We start from the raw sequence: 27,129 nt of genomic DNA, 5'->3' as shown, positions 1-27,129 counted from the left end.
AGGCAAAAAAGGAACTCCCGGTGTCTCCAATTATAGTCCTGTTGGAGATGAGACTGACATGGCTGTCATGACAGGCGTATGTTTTGCCTGTGCTATAGACTTGGGGAATGGAAGAGAGAGATGCAGTTTAGGAGCTAACATTAGTGTGTTTAGATAGAATCTTTGAGATAGACTTTGTTCAGTGTTGTTCGTTATTGGATAATTGTCACCTTTTATACTGATGTGACATTTTCTTGAATAATGGTTTGGGTTACATCACTGTGGTTTTTCATGCATTTGGGCTAGACAGCCTTTTTAAAGGCATGGTGTGTACCAGGGGTTCAGAAATCAGAGTGGGAGCTACAAAAATGTGAGATCAAGGATGTGGACAAGGAAAGACAGGATAAGCACTACACTGATTGAAGTCTGGGTGAGAATGAGTTGTAAATTGGTTGAGTAGTCTTAAGAAAAAAAGTGAAAACAAATAATCTCACAAAATATTGAATTCCAGCGGAATTCTCTTGACTGAAACAGACCTTCAAAAAAATTTACCAACTAAATGATGACCACATTATTATGCAGTACAGAAGTATGTTTATTTTCTCTAGAGCCTTTAAGAGAATGCATTCCTCAAGACTGCTAACAAAACCAAAATAACTAAAAAATAATGTTTTGCTTAGAAACTTGTAGTTCTAAGTTTTATGGGCAAAGGAGACTATTGTATTGTAACAACCTACCAAGAACAGATTACGGAGCATCACCCAGCAGTCCCTGTATCAAACTGGTGGAAGTGGAGCCTGTCAACGAGAACTACACAGCAAAATGGAGTATTCTAAAGGGCTCTAAGCTATCCAGCTGGAAATTTATACCAGCAAAAGGCAGTTCCAACTTAACTATCGTGAAAAGCTTTGCAGGCATTATCAGGTGTGCTGTTTAAGTAAGTTATGTATGCTGTTTGTCCGCTGCTTGGAGTCCTTGAAAGGCATTTTGCTGCATTTCTTGCTAGGCAAGTGTTCCATTTTTTAAAGGCTGCCCTAAATCTGAGTGCTGATGAATTGGAGTCTCCTGATTAATGGGTTTGCACTAAAAAGGGAAAGGAAAAAGGAAAAAAAAAAAAGTATTTTTCTCTATTTATTATTTGTAAAATCAAAAGCCTAAAGCCTTCACATACGTTTAGATCTTTTTTATCGATTTGTGTTTCTAATTCGGCTGTATGTTTCAGGCTGATAATAACCTTTGTTTCAATAATAGATAAAAAGAAAATAATGTACCAGGTGTAGATGAGTAAAGGTAATATCTCATACCTAAGAAAAAATGATTATATCATCTTGGATGTCATCACAATCATTCAGAAATGCAGGGAAAAGCTATTAATGTTAAATCAGAATGTGTGTTTGCTGGCATGGGTGTATCATTCCTTTCTGCTGCAAAGCTTAAGGAGATAGTAGGAGGGGGAAATTATTTTCTCTGATTATGATGATGCAGAAAACTTTTTGTATGTTCTGCATAACTATTAATAGGAAAAATCTAGTAATGTGGATTTGGAAGGGAGAGAAGATAATCACGTTGCATAGTCTACTCTTCTTAATTTTTAATAGACTATCTGGCTAGGCTGCATAGGTTCATTTCCCTTTGTATTAACTCAAGAGGCATTGTAATCAGTCCTTGCTGTATTTTTGGGTGGCATATCTTAATTTCTAATGTATAATTTACCCAAAGTGCTTAATTGATTTTGACCAGCCTGGGTTTGATTTATGTTTGTGTATGAGATCTTTTCTTGTCATTTTCATCAATAGCATTGTAACTGCTAGAAGTTTTTAAAAATATACATCAATACAGCCTGTTTTAAAAATGGTTTAATGAAATTTGAGATACTGCTAAAACATATACAAAATAGTACATTAAATGATGGCTTAGTCTGAAATGTTCTTTTGATATTCCACAGTAATGCCATGTCTCTCCCTCCTCTCATTATTCTCTACACATAGTAAATCCCATTTCTATCAGTGTGTCATCCTTTTCACCTTTCCCTGACAGTAAGTTTTCTTCTAATCAATGCACATGTTCATATAAGTCAGTATTCCATTGACCTGTCACTTTTAACAGCTTTTAAGATCTGCCTTGCCTTGCAAAATTTTGGGGAAGGTTTTCCTAAAAAGGAGTTAAAATAATCTGTTGATCTGTACACCTTTCTCCTCCACAAGCTTGTTGAAGAGCACGGTAGTATGTTAGTGTGTGAGAACAGCTTGACCTGATTTGTGAACTGGGCACTAGACACTGTTTAAAGTTACAAGACTCCTATCCTGTAAGTAGATCCGCATGGACAGATCCCTGCAACAGCTCAGAACTCCCATCAGATGAAGTCCCGTCGTCCATGTGGTGCTTCAGGTATCTGAGTTGTGGATGTATGTATCTGAGCTAGGGCCATTTCAGGGTCCCTTGTATTCAGTGGAGAGAAGGAGGCGTATCTAGGGTGCAGTCCATCTGTCCAGAAGGAGACATCAACTTAGATGAGATTAATTGTGCTGTAGAAATATTTATTGCTTTCCACAGCATATAAAGTGACCCTGGTCTGTCTGACTTAGAGATGGATAACTGCATTTGATCGGATGAACCCAGGCAGAGAGTTTGAGACAGGGAAACAGCCTTTTCATATTCTCACCCTTCCTCTTTCAGGCTCCAGATGCTTGAAGCCATCTGCAAACACTGGGAAGGTCCAATCAGCCTGGCACTCTATCTTTCTGATGCAGAAGCCCAGCAATTTCTGCGCTACGCCCAGGGCTCAGAAGTACTTATGAGCCGCCACAATGTCGGCTACCATATCGTGTACAAGGAGGGCCAGTTCTACCCTGTGAATCTGCTAAGGAATGTGGCCATGAAGCATATCAGCACACCATACATGTTTCTGTCTGACATCGACTTCTTGCCCATGTATGGACTCTACGAGTACCTCAGGTAAGTGGACAGTGGAGGGATTCCCACTGTCACCCGTGTTTTCAGCCCCTCTACACCCCACACTTCTCACATATTCCCAAAACAATGCAGTTTGAGCAGATCTGAAGAGGCAGTTTATAGATGTCTAAAGAGTAACAATGCCAAGCAAGGCACAAGAATCTTTAGGGTCAGAGGAAGGGGCTGTAACTTTAAGTAAACCAATACAGTTATGAAAGAAAAACTCAGATCTAAATGTGAGCCTTGTTAGCCATCAGATTAATTCCCTCAGAGAAGCAGAATAATCAATTTGAAAAGTGAGCTGGACTAATCATTCTTAATTGTGCAAGAGCATCCTGTATTAGCAGAGATGTGAACTGGGTGATTTCCCTAAACATCCCTGGTTCTTAATGTCAGTGGCAGAAAAAACATACAAAGCGTTACTGAACTTACTGTCCCTGTGACAAACTCTTAATCCGGCTCTGTATCTTGAAAAGAGGGTGATAGTCTAAACAGTTCAAAAATACGACTGCAATGCCAGCACCTGTCAAGGTAAAATAATTAGTATAAGGAAACCGGGAAGAGCAATCTCAGTGTGTGTTGTGTCATAATGAATGTGAGCAGCTTGGGCTGAACAAACTACAGACCCCTGGCCCATTAACTGAGCTTTTTTTTTAATAAAGACCTTTTTCCCCTGCAGAGGCTGGTCATCTGAGGCCAAAGCATAGAACAAGAAGGACACCCTGTGGCCAGACAGGAGGATTTCAATTCCTTAGTCCTGACCAGTTTTGCTTTTCATCTCTGTTCTCATGTCCCAAAAGCTGATCAAAGTGTTCCAGTGAGTGTCTGCTTCTAGGTGATCCCTTTTAGTCTATAGGCCCAGAGTTTGGGAGAGTAAAGGGAAATATATCTCCCGGTATCATAAATTTATGGAGGAATTCCTTTGTTTTGGGTTTAACAGCTCAGTAACCATCTTCTCACTTCTTCCTCATGGAGAGTTAATTGCCTTTTACAATTTCTGCATCCACGTATGGGGCCAAATTCACTATGGCTTTTAGGAAACTGGATTTCAATTATATCATTGAAGTTTTATCGCTCTGTGTCAGCTTGTTTCCTACTTATTTTAGGGGTATTTCTTTTTGACTTGTGCTATGAGGACTCCAAAATACTTCTGTCCCTAGCTGTCTCAAGATACACGTAGGGACAGTTGATGTTAGCTTTTCTGTTCTTTGATGTTAGTGTTGCATACTGTTACATTTCTTCAGATGGATGCTGGACACAGTAAGGACAGCAGCTGTTGATGCTGGCATGTAGTACTTAGAAAAAGCAACTTGTTCCTCCATGCTGCTTAGCAGTGCTCTTATGAGAGCCACTGAAAGGAAGAAGAAAGGAGAGAAGACTGAATGATGTACCACAATATACTTCAGATATAACAACCATAGAAATATATCATATGGTGATAATATATTATAGGACTAAATGCACAGAGATGCCACCCATTGCCTGGGAATATCAAAATTGCTAATCTGCTACTACCAGCTCTTTAAAAAGAGATTGGATTTTTTTTTTTTCTGTAGACTAGAGGCTTTTGTTGCTTTTTCAATAATGAGATTTTTCTGAGCAAAATAGCAGGGAGGTGCAGTGAGATTATTTTAAATACGGATATGCTGTATCTTTCTGCATTGACTGTTCCCAGCGCCTCTGCCAGTAGCTGATTAGTGCTATGTGTCTGAATGGCAGCGATTGTTTGTTAGAGAGATGTACAAACATTTCCATCTTCATTTCCTCAGATAGAACAACCATAAGCAAATAGAAATAGTGTGATGTTTCAGGCATTGCTTTGTACAGGATGAGCCAGACAAGTCCCTCTCACTGCAAGTTTGCTGATTTACATATATTGTATATTGTGCCTCTACAGACAATATACGCTCAGAAAGAAAGGAGTTTTGAAAAACATTTTCAACATATTTTGATAGTGTTGTGTATGAAAGGTTATAGTCAGTTTTGAATGAGAAGCTGATGGCTACTTCTCCCTTTAGGTATCTGATGCTAACACTTAGATCTCTGCTAATTGAGCTTTTTCACAGCTAAGTAAGACCATTTCAATGCTTTTAATCTCCATCAAACCCCCATTTTGTCCTACCTTACTCTTCTGTTAAGTATAGAAGGAAAAAAATGTATCATTTAAAGATTTCCTGTTTATGAAACAAAGGCCTTTTCATGGTCTGTACTGAATCTTTTGTCACCTTCCCTCATTAGTTACTGAGGTCATTTTACCATTGCCCCAGAAGTAAAGGCTCTTTCTGGTTGCTACGAGTAAGGTGTGTGGATCATCCTAGAGGTTCTTCTAAAATAAAATAACTAGACAGGCTACCTACAGTTGTCACAGCTAGCATTAAAGTTATTTTCTGACACATCTGTGTAAAATATGCCCTTTACTTCCAGTGGCACATTTAGCATGAACTGGGAGCTGGCATCCAAGCTCTGTCCACAGGTTTTATACCTGTCCCCTGCAACATGAGTTGTGAATTATTCCTCATTGTTCTTCAGCTTCTCAGCAAGAGACACACTTCATGTTGTCCCCATTGGTTTTTGTTTGTTTGATGCTTCCGTAGACTATGCACTCATTGCTTTTGCAGAGAGGAGGAACATACAAATGGACTGACAAGTCTCCAGTTCTTACCACAAACTCTGTGACTGAGGTATTTGTTGACCTCGAACCAACCACTCACCTAGTCCTGATGGTGGAAGCTAATTTGAATTAATGGACTCTTGGCTTTGGTTGTTGTTTTTTTCTCCTGAATGTAGTGCTTTAGGATTACGTTGTTAACCTTTCTGTGTCTGAGCTTCTCTGTCCTCCAGAAATGGGAATGATAGTACTATATGCCCCCATGAGGATGAGAAATCTCTGTTAATTTTTAGAAAGGATATGGAGATGAAAAAATTCATGTCAACATTCAACCTATAAGGAGACTCTTGTGATTTAAGATTCAGTTCTTCCATGCTTTGTGAAAAATAGGGTTGATAAGTAGATTTAGAAATTTAACCCAATATTCACTGTGTCAGAATGATATACGTCAGGTCTGAACACAAAGATGCCTGGGAAACGGTTTCCTGGACAACACTAGCAAAGAGAAAGCTCTTCATAAAATCATATATCCTTATTTTGGGGTTTGGGGAAAAAGGACAGATAAAGGAAAATGGATACTGAGCCCATATTACTGCATCCAAAAAAACAGCCCTCATAAGGATAGTGCAGGAATTAAACAGTTTAGCCAGGACTAGTTTGCAAAATAATGAAATGTATTCCCTACGTGTGGCGGTGTGCTCTTCCTGTTTTTATATTCCAAGTCTTGCAATACCAACAGTGAAAATTTTCCTGTTCTGAGTATCACAGAACCAGTCAACCAGCAAATCGCATCTCCAGTAAAAACAGGAAAAAAGTCACCCCACAGAAAAGGAGAAGTAGATTTGCTTCTAATAGGATGAGATTAGATTTTCAGCTGATTGTCCGAGAAGCAGACCGCCAGCCAAGTTATCAGAAGAAAATGGAAGTTGTTTGTTTCTCTACCAAATCCTCCCTGCCCTTATCACAATTTATATGGCCTCTGTTGTCCTTTGTCAGTCAGGTTCAACACCTGGATGTCAGCACTGTTTCCTTCTTCCCCTTACATTGGTCCTTTGTGTCATCTAGTCCACATCAAAGGCAGGCTATTCTACTCAGGGGTCAGTGCTGTTGGACTTACTGACTGAGCATGTCTCAACTCCCAGTTCAGTTTTGGTGAAGTCCTCCACTTCGACCTCACCAACATGCACCTCAGATGCTTATATATCTCTTGAAAATATTTCTGCAGAGATTATCCCACTATTCTATTTCACTTTTGAAGTACCTCCACCAGTTCTTCACCAGCTTGTATCTACTACAAGCATCTTGTTTTCAGACCTCTTGCCTTACCTAACTTTTTATGTTGAACTTTGACAGTGGAAGTGATTTCAGCCTTTTGCATCAGTTTGTTCCCTCTGCCTTTTGGTTTTCTTCCTGAAGGTACTGTCATCTGTTCTTTCCAACAGTTCTGCCATTGGCATGTATATTAAATTTGCAGGTGACATGAGCAGGGAGTGTGCAGAAAGGATTATTGATATCCACATAATTTTTATGCTTGTATCCTGTACCTTACAAAATGAGTCACGTTCAAAACTAATTTCAAGCCAGCTTTCTCTGTCTGAGTCTCTGCTGTTACCCTTGCTTGATACCTATACCTACTTCAGCTTTGTTCAGCTTCAGACTGTGAACTTTGGTGCACAGGATTGTCTCTCACTCTTTGACAGTGCCAAGCACAACAAGGCCTTGATTTTTGCCTGAGACTTTTGATCTCTCCATCAAACAAAGAGATAGTAAAAGCCGTGAATAGAAGCTGCTGTTCGCTTGCAGAGCCCAAAAGGGTGAGCATCACTGTTACCTGCTCCTTCCTAGAACTGAATCCTCAGAGCTGTACCACTCAAGACTGATAGATTGCACAGAGTCCAGAAAGCCTGAGTCGTTGGAAGAGAAACCATGTTAGCGTCCCTTGCTCTCAGAGAAGGTGTGAAGAAGAAGAAACATCGAGTGTCATAAAGACTGGACACTGGCACTGCTTGGCAATTCTGGAAGGTTGTGGAGGATAACTGTGAAGGAGTCACCTATTTACATTCAGATATCTTGGCCATTAGTGATGGTGAGGGAGAAGCTAGAGAAGAAAGTACAAAAAAGTTATAATAAGATGGTATTAAAATCCTTCAGTTGTGAAAAGTTTGCTGGAATGTGACAGGGGTTCTTTAAACAATGCAAACTTTGCAGTCAGGTGCTGAGAATAGATTTCTTTTTATATAACAGGCCTATAGGGTGGTGTGAATTCTCTAAAAAACAGATTTTATTAAATAGCCCTGCTCTTCTTCTTTTTCTCTGATGGCAATAGAAATGAATTCTAGATATTCTGGGCCTAGAAAAGTGGTTTGTTTGGTCCTTCTGTTATTATGACAGTGATCCAAATTCCTTCATCTTATAAGGCTGCAGAGAGTTTCCTGCTTGTCAACATTGTCCTTGATTGCTTGTTGCAGTAACATAAAAGTCAGGACAGTGAATCCTGTTAAGGGGAACTGACTTTGACAGGGAGAGAGGCATATTTCTCATACGAAATATGAAGATAATGAAAAGAAAATCGAGACAGAGTTATTTCTAATGACAAGCATAGTGAGATTCAGTTTGGGGATGGAAAAGTAACTTCTTTTTCTTTTTCTTTGGGTTTTGGTTTTTTAGGGAAGAATAGACTGAATATCTCTGGCAAGTAATGTGTAAAATTGCTAAGCTGTTGCTCTCCTTTGGCAGTTGTCCTAAGGCCCCTGACTGGAGAACAGCCCTACTGTGCAAAATGCAGTATGTGCGTACACACACACACACTCACCAAAAGAGTCCTTGCACTGAACAACTTGCAGCAAAAGAAGAGAAAAAGCAAGGTATCTGAATGCATCCGTTGCACAGCTCTTCTCTGCCAGAAACAGCTTCTTTGCCCTACGTATACAGCCAGAACAAATGAGCTTTGATCTCTGGGCACTACCATGCACATGATTAACAATAGTCAAAAAAATACTGCTAATTTACAGCTTTGCTCATTTACACCATGTCCTGTTGCAGCAGATCTGTGCCTTGCTGTGAACAAAGATCAACCATCATGGCAACAGTGTTCTTGAGGGCAAATACCTGGTCCATAGTGGTGTTAAGCTAACGCTCACCTGGCAGGACACAGAGCTCTAAAGCAGAGGTAGAAAGCAAGTATGGTGGCACAGCATAGCACAGAGAATAGCTAGGCTGAAATACAACCAAACTTTCCGACTCCTCACCTTGCAAAGTCTTGCTGAGTCCTAAATAAATCCCATTTTTTTAGAACTGCCATCGACTTGGCTGCTCTTTACTACGTATGTCGTAACATTCAACTGTTGTTCTATTGCAGAGGTGGTCAATTGGCCATGCTCAGAGAGCTCCATGCACCTCTGGATGTGCAGGGCAACATTGATCAGTCAAACATGCAAGCTCTTTTTGAACTGTGGTTGTTCTCCTTGCTCTTAGAGTAGCAGATTCAAAAGGAGAGGAAAATACGAAACACCTCTGGGGAAAAAAATGGGCCATAGTTAAATTTACAGTATCAAACTGCCCATTCTCTGCTCTTTACTTAGAAAAGTCAAGATCTGTTCAGTTTAAAATTTTCCTGCATGTATTTGTTGTTTTTCTTTGCCAGGAAGTCCGTCATCCAGCTAGACCTGGCTAACACCAAGAAAGCTCTGATTGTACCTGCTTTTGAGACTCTACGCTACCGCCTCTCCTTCCCCAAGTCAAAAGCAGAGCTGCTATCTATGTTGGACATGGGAACCCTCTTCACATTCAGGTAATGGAAAGTACTTTTGTTGAACTTGTGGTCATTATCTCTAAAGACCTTTTTGATGTTCTGTGAATATTTGATTTTACTCTCTCACTGTCAGCTAGCTAGCTCCATTAAGAAACCTATTGGATTTTTTTCCCCTTTTCATAGAGAAGCAGTGAACAGAATCATATGTGGATATATTCCATCTGTAAGCTCAGCATTTTATCTAGTATTATAGTCCTCTACTGAAGGACTTCAGTTGTTAAATTGAATTTGTTTTATTTTCATCATTTTTTATTGCGCTACAAAATCAAGCGCGACCATTACACTCATGTGCGTGTAATTTGCTTTTTGGCTGCCAAATACTATCCAGATAGCTGTGTCCTTCATGTGACCAAAAATAATTTCTCTCTGTACGTTGGTTCACTTCCTTACTGACTTACTGGAAAAACAAATGCAGGCTTCTCATGTGCTCTTTTAAAGTGTGAAACAGCTTCTTAAATAGCTAGAGTTTCTCAATGCAGAGGTAAAAGTGTACTCTGACTAGAAGTTGAGAAGCAAAGAACACCTAAATTTGGAGCTTCTCTCTGAAGCAGACTCCTTTTGTGGCTGTGAACAAGTCACTTCTATTATCTGCCAGATCTTGGTTTTAAAATGCAACTACCAGGGGTTAACTGTCTCTTGGGTGTGTGTGGTAAGGTCTGATTAGCAGACATTTGTAAAGCATTGCAGTGGTGGGAAGAGCACAATATAGCCTTATGATATTGCACAGAGAGGGGGCTTAGGAGACCTGTGCTCTCTTCTGAGTTCCACCACTGCCCTGCTGGGAGGTGGTACATGAATCACTTCGCTTTCTTAGATCTCTGTTCTCCGTCTCTGAAATGCAGGTAACAATGTTCACCTCTCCTTTTTATGCTATTTTGAGATCTAGAGATAAAACCTATGAAAAAGCTAGGTATTATCCATGGCCAGTGGAGCTCTATATCACCTCTCCCTTCCTACCCTTATGTTAGAGCTTTTCTCCCACTTCTCCCCTTACCTGTATTACACACCTCTCTCATTGCAGCAGCCATCCTTCTCTCATGTGGCCACATGCACACGTCATAGCAGACAGTCGGTGTGACTCTGGAAAACATAATTCTGACACTACCTCTACCAGTGACTGCCTTGAAATAGAAATTTGAGGCAACTGAGAGAGGCATACCTCTCTCTGGAAAATTACTTAAGGATACTGATAGAGCAAGTGCCTTTCACTCTCCCATCATTCTTTAACAAAGACATACAAATTAGCAAAAGATTTATTGATAGAAAATAATCGTTTCTCCCATAGTTGAAAGAAAACATCCTTCCAGGGGAAAATAATGCCCTCAGAATTTTCAGGTGTCACATTCCACCAACAATCAAATTTTCAGCTTGCACAGCAGTGGCCTTCCACTACAGATTCCATCTTCAAGCTATACAGCATGTTGGCATGTGACGTACACAGCCAGATTTGCAGATCCTTTCTCAAGTCTCACTCAGGCAAAAATCTCTTTAACATCAGTTGGAGGTTTGCCAGAGCAAGGTTAAATAAGAACTGAAGGACATGCGCTCCGTCGCTGGTGTACGTATTAATGCAGGGCACATTTTACAAATGCTTCCCCAGTTTGCTTTGGCTCATTTCGTTGCTGAAATCTATCAACAGCCACAAAGCAGCTGTGATCTGGGCTGAGAATTTCCACCTCCACCTTCAAGGTGCTTTAATAATGCTGCAATTCAAGGCTGAGCGGGTGGGAGTGAGCTGGGGAGGACTGCTGTGACAGTGATTGCTGAGAGTGCCTGCAGCATCCCAGTCCCTCACACCACATGGAAGATTACAATCTTTCCCTCACCGAAATTGCTTTTGTCACCTCTTTTCCAAATGGTGACCTTTTCTACCTCTGGGCAGCTAAGAAGTACAAAACGGCTCTCAATTACATCCCCCGGTCACCACCAGAAGAAAAGGGAAGATGTGTGAGCATCGATGGCTGGCAAGGTGTGCTGTGTTGCTTTGTGCCAGCTTGCTGGCTTTGTTTGCAGGCGCTGGCTGTGACTGTGCCTCACGAGGATGTGTCTGCTCAGTGCCTGGGTAGTAGCTGATGAACCACAAATGTGCTGCCGACACAGTTTTCGGGCACAAGAAATACCACAGCTGGTAAAAGACGCATCGTATTGAGAAAACATAACCATCAACAACTGATTAACTAATTAACTGATTGCATCCACAACCCCACGAAATGTTTAAGCGTCTGAGAACAGAATTGGGAAAGTTTTTCTTTCACCAAATCATCTTTTCACTGAAATGGGGAGCTTTGAGGGACAAGGCAGGGAGGAGAGGAATAATTATTTCATTTTGCTAACTTCAGCAAGGTTTGCTATAGTTTTGAAATTTTATTTTAAATAAAAGCTATCGATAACACAAATAAGATTAAACATTCGATGCAAAGCAGGGGTGGGGGAGTTTCTAGTTGTTTTCCATGAAAACCGTGGGAAAGAAACTTGTCATCATTTTATGGAGATTGAATGAGTTGGTTTGGATTTGTCAAAATTGCCAGTTTAGTGAAAAATATGTTGTTCACAATTTTTACAAAGTTCTCCTGGGAGTCAGTGAGATCAAGTGTGGCCTTAAAATTCCAAGCCTATTTAAATCTTGAGTGAGAAAGGCCTGAGCAGGAAAGTTAAATTTACTCATTTCTCCTGTGAGATGCAAGACTAATACAGACTGTGAACCACTTCTCACAACTGCGTCACGAAGAGTAAAGCCTGTTGGAAATGACTCACTCTTTTATGGTAGCTTCCTCTATATGGACATCCATGTAATGGTGTCTGCCTATCTTATTTTGCAATGTATTTCATGTGGTGAACAGCCATTGGCCAAGACCTAGCTCCAGCAGATTAAGTGTGTGCGTACATATGTATATGTAGACCCATGTATGTTGTATGTACAGATATGTATGTAATCCTGAACTCTTGCAATTCTTCTTTTCAGACTAATTATTTCTTTATAATTAGTGTGCACACCTCATTTGAGCATCCTGTACTCATTTTCCTCTTTGTCCTGACCTTAACCATCCTTTTGTTTTCCTCTTTCCCTCCACTCACATCAGTCACTCTGGTATAATTTTGTTTGTTACAGTCAGGTCTGTTCCATCCTTTCTGATTTGTTTTGTTTCTCCAACCTCACTTCCATATTCTCCCTTTGTTGTCTCTTCCCAATTATTATTTTTCCTGCTGGTCAGCTCTCTCGGCTCACAGAGGTTATACCTGAGCTGCTGTAACTACTTACACTGATATCCCCAAAAAGGGTAGAAAGAAATTGATGGTTTTTATGGTAAGTGTCCTGTTCTGTCCCTGTTTAAATCAGTGGGAGAGTTCCTAGAACAACATCAGCATTTGACTGCTTCTCTGCAGGAATCCCTCAATTAACCCAAGTTTGTATGGGGCTTTGAAGATACAAATCACTTCTTAAGTGTTTAGTAGTCATTATTATTATTATCATAATTAATTTCAAAATGCCGGAGGTAGGATTTAGAAGATACAGCATCCTCCACAATCCCATATCATTTTAAACCCCACATTATGATTGTATTTTTTCCAGCATAGATAGCTGCCCATTAGTGACTGGGTAGGTTACCCATTCATTTTCAAACGAGACCAAGAAAAGGGATAGGCTTTTTGGAGGTTATTGCAAAGGGTATTGAGGGTTGTAAGTATCTTTGTGAATCTGGCACTGGTTTCTAATAATGTCTATAGAAGTCAGTTGATTGTCAGTTTTTTTAATACAGAAGAGCTTTGGTTTTGCAGGTCCGTAGGTCAGATATCTGAAAGTGATGCAACCTGTTTGCAGTTTAGAAATGCAGCCTTCAAAGGACCATGCGTTACTTGGGACCCCAGTGCTACCCTAATAATTCTATCCTCCTGACTGCCCGATGAGAGTCAGCAAAGCTGAACACCTCTCTGTTTTTCCTGTTACAAGCCAAACAAATGTACAGCCCAAGTGAAATTCCTAGGCTGTGATTCCATGTCCCTGTTTTCAGCAATTGCTCGCAATGTTGGAAAATTTCTGTGTTTGAAACATTACCTCAGGTCCTAATTCTGCAAATATCTAACACTCAAATCCCTTCACTTTTAGCACATGAGTCATCCCTGTGAATTCAATGTACCTTACATTACAGACTGGCAGGATGTTTGTTTTGTCCCTTCTGTTACACATCTCAGAGCGTTGTAATACAGATGGCCTGCTATGCCTTTGTTTCATTATTTAATCTATGAGTCTGCAGAAAGAGCCTGTCTCATTGATTTTTGGAAAGGTGTAAGAAGAATAAGTGGGCGAGAGAGTCATTGACCCTGGCACTAATGGGGTGGATTCAAGCTGTGCTTGGAAGAGACCTGCTGTGACCTAAACAAGATTAGCAAAGTATAAAAGGATCTTTTTCTGTAAATCAAATTGATTACCTTACTGAGGATCACATGGGTACTCCCCACAATGTAGAAAGTGCAGCAGAAAGCCTTTATGTAATATTTTACTTATTAATTTAATTATCCACTTTGGCTCCTACCATAGTAATAACACTAATTAATAAAACGGAACATCTATCCAGAGCTGCAGGTGTCTCTCATATAAATTCTAAAATTGCATATAAAACAGATCATGAATTTCACTGAGGTATAGAAATAGCTAATTTTAGGGACCTTATCTGAGCTACAGAATTTCACACCGATTTTAGAGCACTGATACAGCTGCTTGGTTGCTAGGAATGAGATACAGCACTTTGTAGTGCAGATGAACTGTCTGTGTACTTTGTAATTGTTTCTCACATTACCATTAGGTAGTGTTTTCACACTATCCTTCACCAGCTAGATGTGTTTAAGCGTTGAGCGCATAGAGGCTCTGGGAAGCATGCTGGAAATAGTCCTAGAAATTGCCTCCGATGTGTCCTGAAAATGATGATGTGATGTGTAAGCTAATGGCCTTATTTTTGAGCGTTTCATCTAACAAGTAACATTTTGTTGCCTCGCCAAGATGTGTTCTATCTAATTGCCTCCCCGCGTCCCTGCCATTTATGTCTGTTTAAGGTATCACGTCTGGACGAAAGGGCATGCGCCAACCAACTTTGCCAAGTGGCGAACAGCCACCACCCCTTACCGCGTCGAGTGGGAAGCAGACTTTGAGCCATACGTTGTTGTGAGGAAGGACTGCCCGGAGTATGACAGGCGGTTTGTTGGATTTGGCTGGAACAAAGTAGCTCACATCATGGAACTGGATGCACAGGTGAGGAGATGACGCCTGCCTATCTCACCTGGGGCTGGGTGGCAGGGTTGTTAAATGACACGTGTTTTCTGTAGAAAGCCTTCGGGCTTTGCATCACCAAAGGGCTCGTTTGGCCTTACTGAGCTCTTAAATGAGTGCTTCTCCAGTTGGGAATGTTCAGTTTAGTTCCTTGTCAAGCATTAAAGGGAAACTGAGTCTGAGTTAGTTAGTTTGTCAGTTATTGTCTTGCAGTGGCACAATCCCTGCAGTGCCCACCTCCTGCCCAACAGTGTGCTCGAGCATTGCAGCATTTGTCACCAGTTTCATCATCTACTAGGGAATCTATAGACCTAGCTGGAAGTTTTTCAGTGAAACAGAGGTTGGTGAGTCCCAAATGCTAATTTAGAATTCAAAAAGCAATCTTAATTTGAATCCAAGGCAAGCATCTTCAATTTCTGGCCTGGATTTACAGTGCATCTCTGCAAATCCAAGGACTTTGCACTTCCAAAGTCTCTGGCTGTGGAGCAGACTCTAGAGCATCCAGGTACTTGATCCTTGGGCTACCTGCCTCTTGGATCTGTGACCTGAGATGGAGCTTCTGGGCAGAATATATAAGAATAAAGGTGCAGAGAAAGCTCAGGAGTCCCAGACTGGCACTAGTGCTCTCAGAGCTGCCAAGATCCCTGCCACCGACCTAGATCTTAGAGTCTGGCAGTGACTATGGCTCTGTGGGAGCCCAGTGCTGCTGCTCACAGAAATGTCAGGGTTTGCATCTCCCTGCTGTTCTTGGATGTCCAGCTAACCACTGTGCTAATCAGCAGGGTCTGGGTCATGGCATTTCTTTTTAGTTTGGGTTGGTTTGTTGTTTTTTTTTAGTTTGGTTTCAGTCCCAGTTTTTGAACTAGTAGCATTTCAAGCTAACCAAAAAACAGGCTTTTTGGCCATCTGTATCATTTGATGCTTGCTTCTGCTATGGATCTGGAATATAGCTGATCCTCCTCTGCCCACCTCTTCCCAATTTATGTGAAGCAGAGTGGCACAAGGCATGCGGCAAGTTACTGGGAGATTGCATCTCTGGGGTGTGGGCTACAGCGTGTTTGTCTGCAGGCACATATGTGGGAGGGATATTTTCTAGTTCTTCTTACAAAACCACACGGTCACCTTGGGCTGGAAGCCACTTACCCTCTGTTTGCAAAAGGCCATTCCCAACAAATTCGCACCTTCTTATGTTGAGAAAAAATTATTACAGACTGGAAAAAATAATTGTCCCTTATATTATCGTTAATAATAATACTTGGCTCTACTATAGCACTTTAATTTTCCAGTGCACTTTCCAAACACTAATCAATTAGCCATCAGTTGTGGAGAGTGCCAATGTAATGATTTATTATTTGTTAATCTGGGTAACAAGGCTTATGTTCCCACTGGCAGCTCTTATCTAGCACTCATGATTTAACTCTTCTGTTCAGAGACATTTGCCCAGCATAGAGATGGGAAATGGGAACATTTTTCAAAGTTGATCATAGTGCAGATATTTTAAATGGCCAGTGGGTTGGAACTTAGTCTGGGGAATTGTTTTTCTCACTCTTCCAGCCTTAAAAACATTCTCACATTGAAAAGAAGTTTCATTTTCATCTGTAGCAACATGGGTATTGGCCTGTTCTCCCACAAAATCAGCCTGGAGGGAACGTGGGATTGCACAGCTACCTCCCCTATGGTATGGGGGTGTCTGCAGGTCAGGTTGCTGCCAGCTGCTTGGTTGGCTTCATTACCAGCAGGCAGAGCAGCTTCTCAATCGAATTATTTCACTGCTCCTCACACTGCAGCATCTGTCAAGAGAGCCATTTCAGACTCCTTACTGAGGGCCTGTGCCACTACCATCCGTCAGGGCAGCACACTGTGTGGAGGAATTGTCATTATCATTCTGGGGGCATGCAGATGTCCACTGAGCTGGATGCTGTACAAATACATAGATAATGACAGTTTTTGTCTAAAGAATTTATAACCTGTGAGGTAGGGACAGAGGTTCCTGCAAGTGCATTGCTTTCTCAACCGACATTTCCTTATAGTGGAGATGGGCCATTAGGAAACCTTTCCCTCCTCTTCTGGTGACTGTGGAACTAGACTGTGAGCAACCCTTTTTCCAGGACCCTTTCAGCATCTTTCAAAGGGACTTATTAGCAGCAGACTAGTAAGTTTTTGGAAGGCTTTATGTGCCTGAAGGCCTTTCAGAGGGATGAGAGCACCACTGTGCTTAATGGTTTACACTGCAGAGCATAGACGGTCCCTGACCTGCAGGATTACAGACTTGAGATGCAAACAGAGAACAAAGAAAATATTGTGTGAGGGGGATGTATCTTCTTCTGCAGCTTCAGCCTTTAGTTTTAGGGTCCCACAGAGACGTAGCTTGTAGTTTATCAGCTCTCCTCACTCCTTTGCCAGCCTTTGTTTTTGCATTTGGTTCCCCATTAGTTCTAAGTCTCTTCCAGCTAAATGAGTTCTGCCTGTAAGCATCAGATTATTTTGCTCTGGCTGTACATTTGTCACCCCAAACAGAAGCTCAGAGGGGTCTATTCCCATGTATGACAGCACTGTAATTTGGCACAAAGATTTACCACTTTAACACTGTCTGGCAGGGAGCAGACATTCCCATAATGAGAAAGGAGCAGCCATACACCTGCATCTGCACCCAGCAGTCCAGCATATACTACTGTTTCATAGGTGTCTCAGGGACAGCCCTGCAGCTTTAGCCACACTTTGGGCTGACTGATACCACTGCTTGAGTTGGGAAATGGATCCACATTGCGTTCTGCTCACTTCTTCACATTTTATTTGGGCTTCATTTTGGGCTGTGTTGCTCAAACACTTGGTTTCTGGTAGCATCGTAACCCAGCAATTTTCAGTCTTTTCCAAGCTGATCATATTTTGTTAGGTGAGGAAAGATTTATAGGTGAAACACTCATGTTTATTAGCACAAGTGCAGTCTCTCCCATAAATCTCCTTCCCTAACAAAATGTTTTTGGAATACTCTGCCCCTGTGGTGCAGATACTCTGTGTCTCTGCACAAACTACTAAATCTACAAGTGACAGGACTTTGCAAACCAGGGGAATTTGTGCAAATTTTCCTTTAAAGCCAGCGTGCTTTGTGGCTTTTCTGTCCACTGTCTTCTGCAGAGATGGTCAATGAGTCAACACAGCAACAGCGGTAAATAGAAACTGCATGTGGACAATAGGAAATTTGCCTGTGGAGTCTTTGGAGTTTCTTTGTCATTTGCATCTCATACAAGTCACATTTTTTGAAATTTCATATGAAAAAAGAGGTAGGGCCCTAGTAGTTAGGGCACTTCACCTTCCTACATAATACTGAGGTTCACATCCCTTTTCTGCCCATTTCCTTGCAGGAGCAGATACCTGGTTCTTGCACATCCTGCACTAGTGACCTTCCAGCTTTGTCTTTGTCTAGCTTTGCTCTAATGTTCGTATCATTAATTATAAAAATGGAAAAAATCTAACAGGGATAATTGAGACTTAAATGAACCATCATTTTTTTAACAACAAAAATTGTCAAATAACTTGGTCAGATATAAATAAAGAGGATTAGTGAAGTAGTTTTAGAGCAGAGGGGGAATTAGCACAGCATCTCATACTTTGTGAAGGAGAACTTAATTTGTCTAAAACCTTCTCAAAGCATATGGAACTAGCAGGTCCATTTTCACACGTCGCCTATAAAAGACATCATATTCTCACCTCATTTCAGGTTTATAAATAGCTTTGGACAGTTTTGTCGCTGTAAGTATCTTAGTATACAGGCAAAGCAACATATGTAGTGCAATGGCTGCCTTTGTAAATATAGATTATTCCAGCATCCCAAGCAAGATAAATTGTAGGGGCAAAAGCATGCTTTTGCATGAACGGTTAAGACTCATGCTGTGTCCATGAGTTTGTTGCAAGCACACTAGTACCAAATCTGTGCTGCAGACATGGCTTCAGGCATACTTTTTGTACTGTTGCCCCATCATTTGGTTTAATTGGAGTAAAGCATTTTAAAAGGGAAAGTTGATCTTTTATAAAACCCAGAAAAAGCAACTTTAAAAAAAAAAAAAACAAGGCTTATTTGGCATATCTGTATGGGTTTGTTGTTTGTGAGACCCACACAACACTGTCACATGGTGGACGTGTTTGACTGTGGAGGTATGGGAGAGATGCATTGCAAGAGGGCTCAGGAACACCCTCACAGCCAGTGTCTTTCTCCCCCAGGAGTACGAGTTCACGGTGCTGCCCAACGCCTACATGATCCACATGCCTCACGCCCCCAGCTTCGACATCACCAAGTTTCGCTCCAACAAGCAATACCGCATCTGTCTCAAGACCCTGAAGGAGGAGTTCCAGCAGGATATGTCACGCCACTATGGCTTTGCAGCCCTCAAATATCTCACGGCAGAGAACAACAGCTAGCACAGCGGAGCCCTTGTGCGGGAAACAGGGACACCGGAGGGAGGAGCCACTCAACGTTTGGGGCCTGGTCTTCAAACTTCAAACTGAGAAACACTTTCTGGTTTTATATCATACCCGGCAGTTCTAACAGTAGAAATTTGAAGTGACGTCTTCGGACTATGCTCATTCACCCCTTCCCCGACTACCCCCGGCCTTTCAGCTTTAGCATTCGTGAGGTGTCAGCGAGAAGGGGCTGGCCGTGAGGATGCCATGCCATGCCACCGGAGGGGACCGGGCAGGGGCTGGGAACGCACTCTGCTCTCCTACCTGCAGAGCAAAGACAGACCTTCAGAATATAAGATTTCATGTTGCTATTTAATAATTTGACATGCTTTTTATCTGTAAAGGAAGATCTTCGGGTCGCTGTCCTGTGAATTTCAAATCTGCACTACTCTAAAAGGGAACTTTTGCCTGTGAACTTTCACAGGGGCCCTGTTAACATGGATGACCTTGTTAATGCAGGATGAGCCAAAGGTCTGAATTAGCCTTGAAAATGAAGGGGACGCTTATACTATACTGCACTCCAGAAAAGGTGTGTTACTGGTTTAGGTGTATACATGATATCGGTTGGTCTTTTATTCTCAAAATAGTTGTTTTATCAGGAAAATCCCCTGTACCCTACCCTGCCTTTTCCCCGGTCCTAAATGCCGCTCCTTTCCTTGCCAAGGAAATGTCTCCCTTGTGTTTCTTTCCCATCTTCAGTTCTGGTGGTCCAGTAAAGAAGATCAGTAACTCTGCCAGAAAGTGAACAAAGCTTGTCAGTGTAAGGTCTGTTTTCACCGGAGCAACTTGTTCGTGTGTGTCTCGTAAAATAAAGGGCCTGGCTGTAACTCTTTATCTTTTTTAGGCAAGAATTGGATTTTGCCTATAAGGCACATTGTGCGGGGGGATATTGATTTGTAGGCTTATTTCAGTGCATGCCCATCCGTGAAGGCATTGGGCCTTGGGCTTTAAGTGGACTTTTTGGCTGAACAGGGAATATAAACATGGCAACTAGTAGCCTTGGTGCTCTCCTGCTGCCTTCTGCAAGGTCTCAGAACTACTTCGTTAAAGGAGTTTATAATTAAAAGGAGCAGAACTGTTAGGAATAAACTCCTCATTCGAGGGGGAGAAAAGAATGTGTTGGGAATCTGAGTGTGAGTGTTTGCTTGAACGTGGGCTGGTCAAGTTCACAACTTCAGTACACACAGGAGTATGCTGGAGGGCGGACAGGAAACCTAACAAGCAAAATGCAGAAAACAAGACACTGGACTTTTTACCATTTTCTTTATTCTTCAGTATTAATGTTGTGTTTACATGGGATGAAGAGATGAGATTTAATGCACTACCCCTTGCAGGGCTATTTGTAATTTCTGTTGCAATGTTAATAGAGAAAGCAGAAACAACTCAGTGAGAAATGTGTCTGTCTCCCTACCCTAGATCCCCATACAACCACGCGTACCAATACCAATACCACTGCCTGAGTTGGGAAATGGATCCACATTGCATTCTGCTCACTTTTTTCCATCTTGTTTTTCAGCCACTGGATCTTCTACTTTTCTCCTCCCCACCACATCCCTCTAGAGCTTGGTTTTATTTCTAACCTGACATTTCGTGAGAGCTTTCTGTTATGGTGGAAACCACGCGGTTAAACCAGACATTTAAACTACAAATATCAGTTCATCATGCTGTGTATATATGAGAAAAGCCAAAAAAGGCAACATCTTTGACAAGAAATAAAAAGGGGTGGGAGGCTATGTGTAATTTTTACTTTTTCCCCTGGGACTGTTGGCTGCATAAGAATACATCACTACATAATTTTCCAAAGTGCTTTTCTTCTCTTAATGGCTTTATGTAAAGATTTACATAAAAATCTGGGAAGAGCTGGGAAGAAGTGAAATGAGTGCTCAGTCCTAGCTAAGATATATTTAAAAAAACACCAAAATCTTAACTCCCCAAATCCCGTATTGCTCACTGTTAATGGCCTGGGTCACTCTGCATATTGAGAATGAGAAGAACCCCGCTGCACAGAGTCCTGTTGATTAGCTAACGTGCAGAAAGATATCAAAATCTAATCCTAAGAGAGGATAACACTGGTTGTACCTACCTAAAATCTCCAGTCAGATTTATATACATTAAAAACTTTAATTTCCAGGTGTGCATTTCTCCTTGGCTTAACAATGTTGCCCAAGGATGGACTGGATTGCCCTGAAGCAGCATAACCTGTACCACGGACCTGTACATTGTTTGGATGTGCCATTATCAACATGAATATTATTCTCTCCTCGGTGGTCGTGAGATGCAGATTGGGGAGCAGGGGGGTAATCATTTGCCACTTGCCTGTCTGTGCAGCGCATCATGGGACCTCCTGGGTCGGCGTAGGTGTGCTGGCTGCTATAACCAGCTCCAAGATTGGTAGTAGGTTCAAAGAGCCCCCCCCTTTTTTTTTTCCCTTACAGTCACCATACTAACTTGTATCTGTCATGTCATATTTGTCTTTGTGCTTCATAATTTGGGAGCCGTGGGGCTTGAGGTTTTTTAACACATTTCAGCCAATTTACATGGTAGCAAACTAGGATTACATACCTGTCTGTAACTGCCAGGGCTCCTCCAACACCGTGAAAACAACACCACCGACAACAACAAAAATCTCCAACTCAGTTATAACACTGTCTTCCAGTCCTCTGCTGTAGTAGGTATTTGCTAGCAACTTTGTTACTTAATTCTCAGTTTTCTCCTGAAGTCTTCAAGAAATATCAGATAAACCTGGTGACTTAATGCCTTTGATTTATTGATTTGTTCCACCAACTTCTCTCTTGAGTCTTCAGTCTATGACCTCTCCTTATCTTTGATATTTGGAAAGTGTGAGTCTCTCATTTAGATATCACTCCAGCACCCTCTCTGGTGAAGACTGATGCAAATAAATCATTTAAGATTCTTGGCAATGTCCTTATTGTCTTTAATTGTTTCTTCTACTTATTGTTTGGGATGGCCTACCAGTTACCTCCGGTTTTCTGGTTTTGGTGTACTGAGCAAATGTGTATTTTCAGTTTTAACTTCCTTCTATTTGCTCTTCAAATTCCCCCTTAGCTTGCTCAAACTCCATCTTAACTATTACATACCTTCCTTTCAGCTTTACAAAGTGTGGATTTCCACTCTCTGAAGGTTTCCTATTTGGCCTGAATAACTTCTAAAATTTCCAATTTAGTAATTTCCTTGTCCTTGTCTTCCATTTGTCTAAGGGAATACCATACTCCATGGCTATTTCTAAGCCCTCTCCATTTTTAATCTGAGGATTTCATGTTTTCTTTTCTTTTTATTTAGGGCCACTGATTCTTTCTTTCAAAGGAAAAGTGTTTTTTGTTTTTAAATTTTTATCTTAAAAATCACCCTACTAGGTTTTGGGAGTTTGTATTTTCCTCTTTAACCTTCCTAGATGGTAACCTTTTCCTGGTCAAGGGATCAGAAATAAAGTCCTACGAAGTTCTTTTGTTCTTCTAATTTGGGCTCTTATCTTGACATATTTTGTTCTATATCTCCATTTTCCCCCTCTACTCCAAAACGTTGTGACTCTCTGCAGCCTTTTCAGGCCCACAAGCCCCTTCCAGCACAAGAGCCTGAACTGTGTATTTCCCAGCACCTTCTGACATGCCACTGCATTTCAGGCATAATTATTATTCCAAATAATAATGTGCTGGCTGACACCCAATCCTCCTGTTTTTGTTTTCATGCTTCTCCCTTTGATATAACAGGCTTTGCAAGTTTAAGTTTTGGGCAAAGCACTTGCCTTTATTTAATGACTTATTGTAACCCTCTAATATGTTCCCATGATTTCTCTCTGTTGTCACCTTCAAATGTTTGGCTGTAGTTTCCATCCTATCATTTTGTGGCTAAGAGTCATCTACCATTTGCCTACCTGGCAGACCTAGAAAATGTCTTTGTTTATCCAAATAGTCCTTAGTATCCATCAGATTTTTTTTTCCAAGTTCTACTTTCAGGAATTCCTTCCAGCCTTACTAGTTTTTTATGTGAGTCTCTTGTTTCCATTTCATAATTTTCAGTTTTTATTCTATTTGTAATCGTCATCTTGGACTCAGTAATATAAAGGAATTAGAGCTGTACCTGCAGTTCCATCATTTTTGTTAGACTACATATCAGATACGGTCATATTATTCCTAAAGTACTGATTTTTTACCTGGTAGGCTTCATGTGGTTTGTATGTAAATTGTAAACTGCATTTTCCTTTTACTGCGACAAGTGGAGGCACTTTGTAGTGTTATTTGCAGTAGCTGTTGCAGCAGAGTAAACCCTGTGTTAGAGGGAAAAGCACAAAAAACCTGGTCAGAATTGTAGCTACTGTTTCTCTCCACAGGGGAAAATAAGGCCCTAGCACAGCTGAACAGTTTTATAAATGCCCTGCACAAAACACATTGCACATTATTTTCTGGTAGGTATAATCGTGCCTCGTCAATTAAATATGAAAAATACATTTTTAATGTTCTCATTTTTACATGCAATTCTATCCAGAAGATAATACATTTCCTTCTGTAGCATGCCAGTTTTCCCCATTACTCCAGCCTGCCTAATGGCCCCATCTGTTTTTGGCTGAGAAAGATTAATGACCAGCAGCACTGGGAGTCCTGGCAAATCAGCAGAGATATTACTCTTAGGCATTGAACAGGACATTCCTTCTGCCAGATACAGTATGGGTGTTCCTCAAGTTTCAGGGCAGCAACGGCAAAACACCAGCAAGCTCAGCAAGTGGGGTGAGCATCATTATTTATGAACTTCAAGGAGGTCTAATACATTAGATGGTGGGAGTGCAAACAAAAGAATGTATCGTTGTGAGCTCAAAAAAACATCTCAGTTTTAGGAAAAGAAAGCAGGTAAGTTTCTGCAACTCCAGTAAGTGAGACTGGAACAAAGAAGTCACTAGCAGACAATGACAGCCAATAACATAGAATTTCTCCTGTAGTATTGAAAATCCACAAGCACTGAGAGCTAAATGAAGTAATTTTTACAGTAGTAATTCACAATGTATATTTAGACGGTATGTTTATACCCAAACACTTAGGTGAATTGGGGATTGCTTGAAGAGTGCTACTTTGGTTCACAATATAAAATTAAGTTTGGAAAAGCTTCTGGCTGTGCACAGCAGATTATGGCTCAGGAAATGCTTACAAACCTGGATTTAGAAATACCTCGCTTTTATAGGAATTTGTTTTCATCAGTAGTTCTATATTCCCAAAACAAAATGCAAAGTCCTTGAGAATTTCAAAAGGAGCTTTGTACTTGTTAATTGGCTAGAACATTTTCCTCTTATGAGTACTTGGGATTTGGGGTTTGTTTGCTGTGCAGAGTAGAATTGTCATGATCAGCTGCAAAAATAATTTGGGAATTAGAAAGCCAGCCAAATATTTATTTATGTGATGGATCATATGAATGTATTTGTCCAGACATGTTAATGGGTGCTGCACTGAAAGTCTTCATTATTGAGGGTGCCAGGATGCAAAAGATCTGAAACCCAGACTAAGAGCTTAGTATCTTTTCAATCATTCTGTGCTATGGTTTCCCCTTGCAGGATGAGAACAGCTTCCTGCCTCCTAGCTAATTACTGTTTCTGTAGGGTTGAAATGTCCTAAACCTCTGCAACATGGATTCATGGGAAGTCACTGTGCAGGTGACAAAGGCTGCTCCATGGTCCATTGCCATGAGGTACAAGATTTCAATCCAAACTAAATAGTTCTGACCTGGGGGTAATTCTCCAGTCAGGCGTGCAGACACTACTCTCACCAAATATATTTGAGAAGAGGTCTCCAAACACACGAGGCCAAGTAATTCAACCCAAGCTAAGCCTATTCCTCAGTATTATGGCAACATAATTTTCAGATAATGGGTGTGTGAGTTTTCAACATTAACCATTATATTACAAGACCCCTGCTAAGGCTGCAAAATCAGTCATGGGAAAGTTAGAAGATCTGAATTTTCAAGTTGTTGGTGGAACGGGTGATCTGCTCATGCTTCTTTCTGTCCCTTGGCACATAAGTGACAGGACGTAGTCTCTACACAATGATTTGCTGAGGTATCTTTTTAGAGAACTCCTCTTTCATTCTGTGCACAGAGTGGATGGTACTCGGGGAATGAAGCAGGTGGGTGATGCTTCTTTTCACTTTTGGTCTCATTGAGCTTTTCATAATATGATAGCTGCCTTGATTCTGAGCAAAGCCAGATATATATATATATTATTTTTTTTTTGTCCCCCCAAAGGATAGGTTTAAACTATGATTTAGGAAAATCAATTATCCCCCATGCTCTCAGGCTTTTTGAGCAGAATGCCTGCCGTTCTCTTCTACAGGCTTTTCTTGTATGGAGGTATCCTACAGAGCTGATGGAAATTACACACTCGGAGTCCTTGTAGCACTCACTCCCCAACCTGTGAATGCTAACAGCTGAACATGCAAGAGTGATGAATCCCAGCTCTGTCCAAGCATGTACTTGGACAATGCTCTGTACAGATGCTCTGTACAAGCATCTGCTTCCCCTTTGGGAGCACTCTAAAGGCTATCAGCACAGTCTGTCAGGTAAGCAGTGAAAAGATGGAGTAAATAATTGAGGGGGCATGAGGGGTTTGTTTTAAGTAGCCAAATTTCCAGAGGAATGACAAAGGAAAAAGCATTCTGAGGCCCCTCAGAAGATCTGTTTGTAGTATCTGTGAGTTGGGCTAAGCTCATTCTGGATCTGTGGCATTTCTTATCCAACACTGGCCAATGTGGCCCATCTAGTAAGTTCTATGGGTTGTAAAATTCATGAAAGTCAACACTGAGATTAAACCATTTTTAGCTCAAAGATGTTTAATTTGTTTCAATTCTTTGGCTTCCCATATTGCTTCGTTGGTGCTGATTAGAAAAAGAAAGAAAAAAAAAGGTAATAGCAGCTTGATAACAGTAGGAGTCTGACTATCCACCTTTTTTAAATTGTCAGCACTGGGGTCAATGGTTGGGGAAAGCTGGAGTTAGCAAGGTTCGCAGAATTTCTTCTTTTGATCTGCCTGTGGATCTGTTGTTCCAGCAGTGCTTTCCAGTGATGCTATAAGGAAAGGAAAAGGCACCCAATGCCGATTGATCCATGAACTCTTCATCCAGTCAGAACTAACCACCACCAGCAGGAAGGAAGTTGCACTGCTGTCTGCTTTGAGTTTTTTAGATGGAAGTAGTGAATTGAGTATGAAATCTATTATTTTGATGACAGACTTTACTGAGCTTTTCTGCATTTTGGATGTATACTCACTGTGAGTGACAGAGGCCCCTTGGGGCTAGGAAGAGATGGGACTCGGCAGTTTGCTGGTTCAGAATGAGAACAAGAGATGTGTGTATTTTCTCTCAACACCTAGCCCAGTGTTTACTAATTAGATTAGTACCAATTATCCAGCTGGCTTGAGACTCAGTGTTCAGGCTGGACAGTAAACTTCTCCTGTCTGTTTTGACAGGAGAAAAGACAGATGAACAAAATGATGCTTCCTGCCCATAACGTCAGTGGATGTTGCCATACTTGTTCACATGGCTCATGGAGAGTTTACATCTTTTACTTTTCACTGTTAGAGTTTATTCAAAGAACAGCAAAGACAATGCAAAAAAATCAATGACTTCTGTAGGGACCGACAAGGATTAACATTCATAGAAATTTATCAGTGCAGCATATCCACCAGGTTAACCTGCCAGCTTTTGTCATGAATGCGGGGAATACAGGCACTGTCATCTTTTTTCTGATTACACTTCATAGAGCAAAACAAGTGCATGTTATATAAGCAACTCTCTGACCCAAATATTTTATAATTTTTGTTGCATTCATTTCCATTTTCATATGTGAAACTAACAGTTTGCAAAACTTTAAATTTTCTTAAGCTGATACAGCTTTCTTTTGCATCAGTCAGGCTTAAAAATATTTCAGCATTGTCTGGGGTGAAGAACAAAACTGAGAGGTTGTTGAGATGTCCTCAGCGACACTTCAGTACAGAGCCTTGGGGGATTTTCTTTGCTTTGTGCTATCACAGGTTTTATTTCTATCTTAGTAATGTCTCTTCCA

General features: G+C 41.0%; 1 protein-coding gene across 1 annotated transcript in view; it reads left to right on the top strand.

Annotated features, from left to right (window-relative positions):
• LARGE (like-glycosyltransferase) overlaps window positions 1-21,992 on the top strand; it is a 281,053-nt gene extending 259,061 nt beyond the window's left edge. Inside the window, exons 13-16 of the mRNA XM_014963960.1 lie at window positions 2,656-2,934; window positions 9,183-9,329; window positions 14,400-14,595; window positions 18,832-21,992. Coding sequence (XP_014819446.1) covers window positions 2,656-2,934; window positions 9,183-9,329; window positions 14,400-14,595; window positions 18,832-19,029 — 820 coding nt within the window. The 3' untranslated portion in view covers window positions 19,030-21,992. The remainder of the gene's footprint in view (window positions 1-2,655; window positions 2,935-9,182; window positions 9,330-14,399; window positions 14,596-18,831) is intronic.
• Window positions 21,993-27,129: the final 5,137 nt, after the last annotated feature.

The sequence above is a fragment of the Calidris pugnax genome, unplaced genomic scaffold (genome assembly GCF_001431845.1).
Source record: "Calidris pugnax isolate Ruff unplaced genomic scaffold, ASM143184v1 scaffold44, whole genome shotgun sequence".
Lineage (NCBI taxonomy): Eukaryota > Metazoa > Chordata > Aves > Charadriiformes > Scolopacidae > Calidris > Calidris pugnax.
This window is presented reverse-complemented; position numbering and strand designations above follow the sequence as displayed.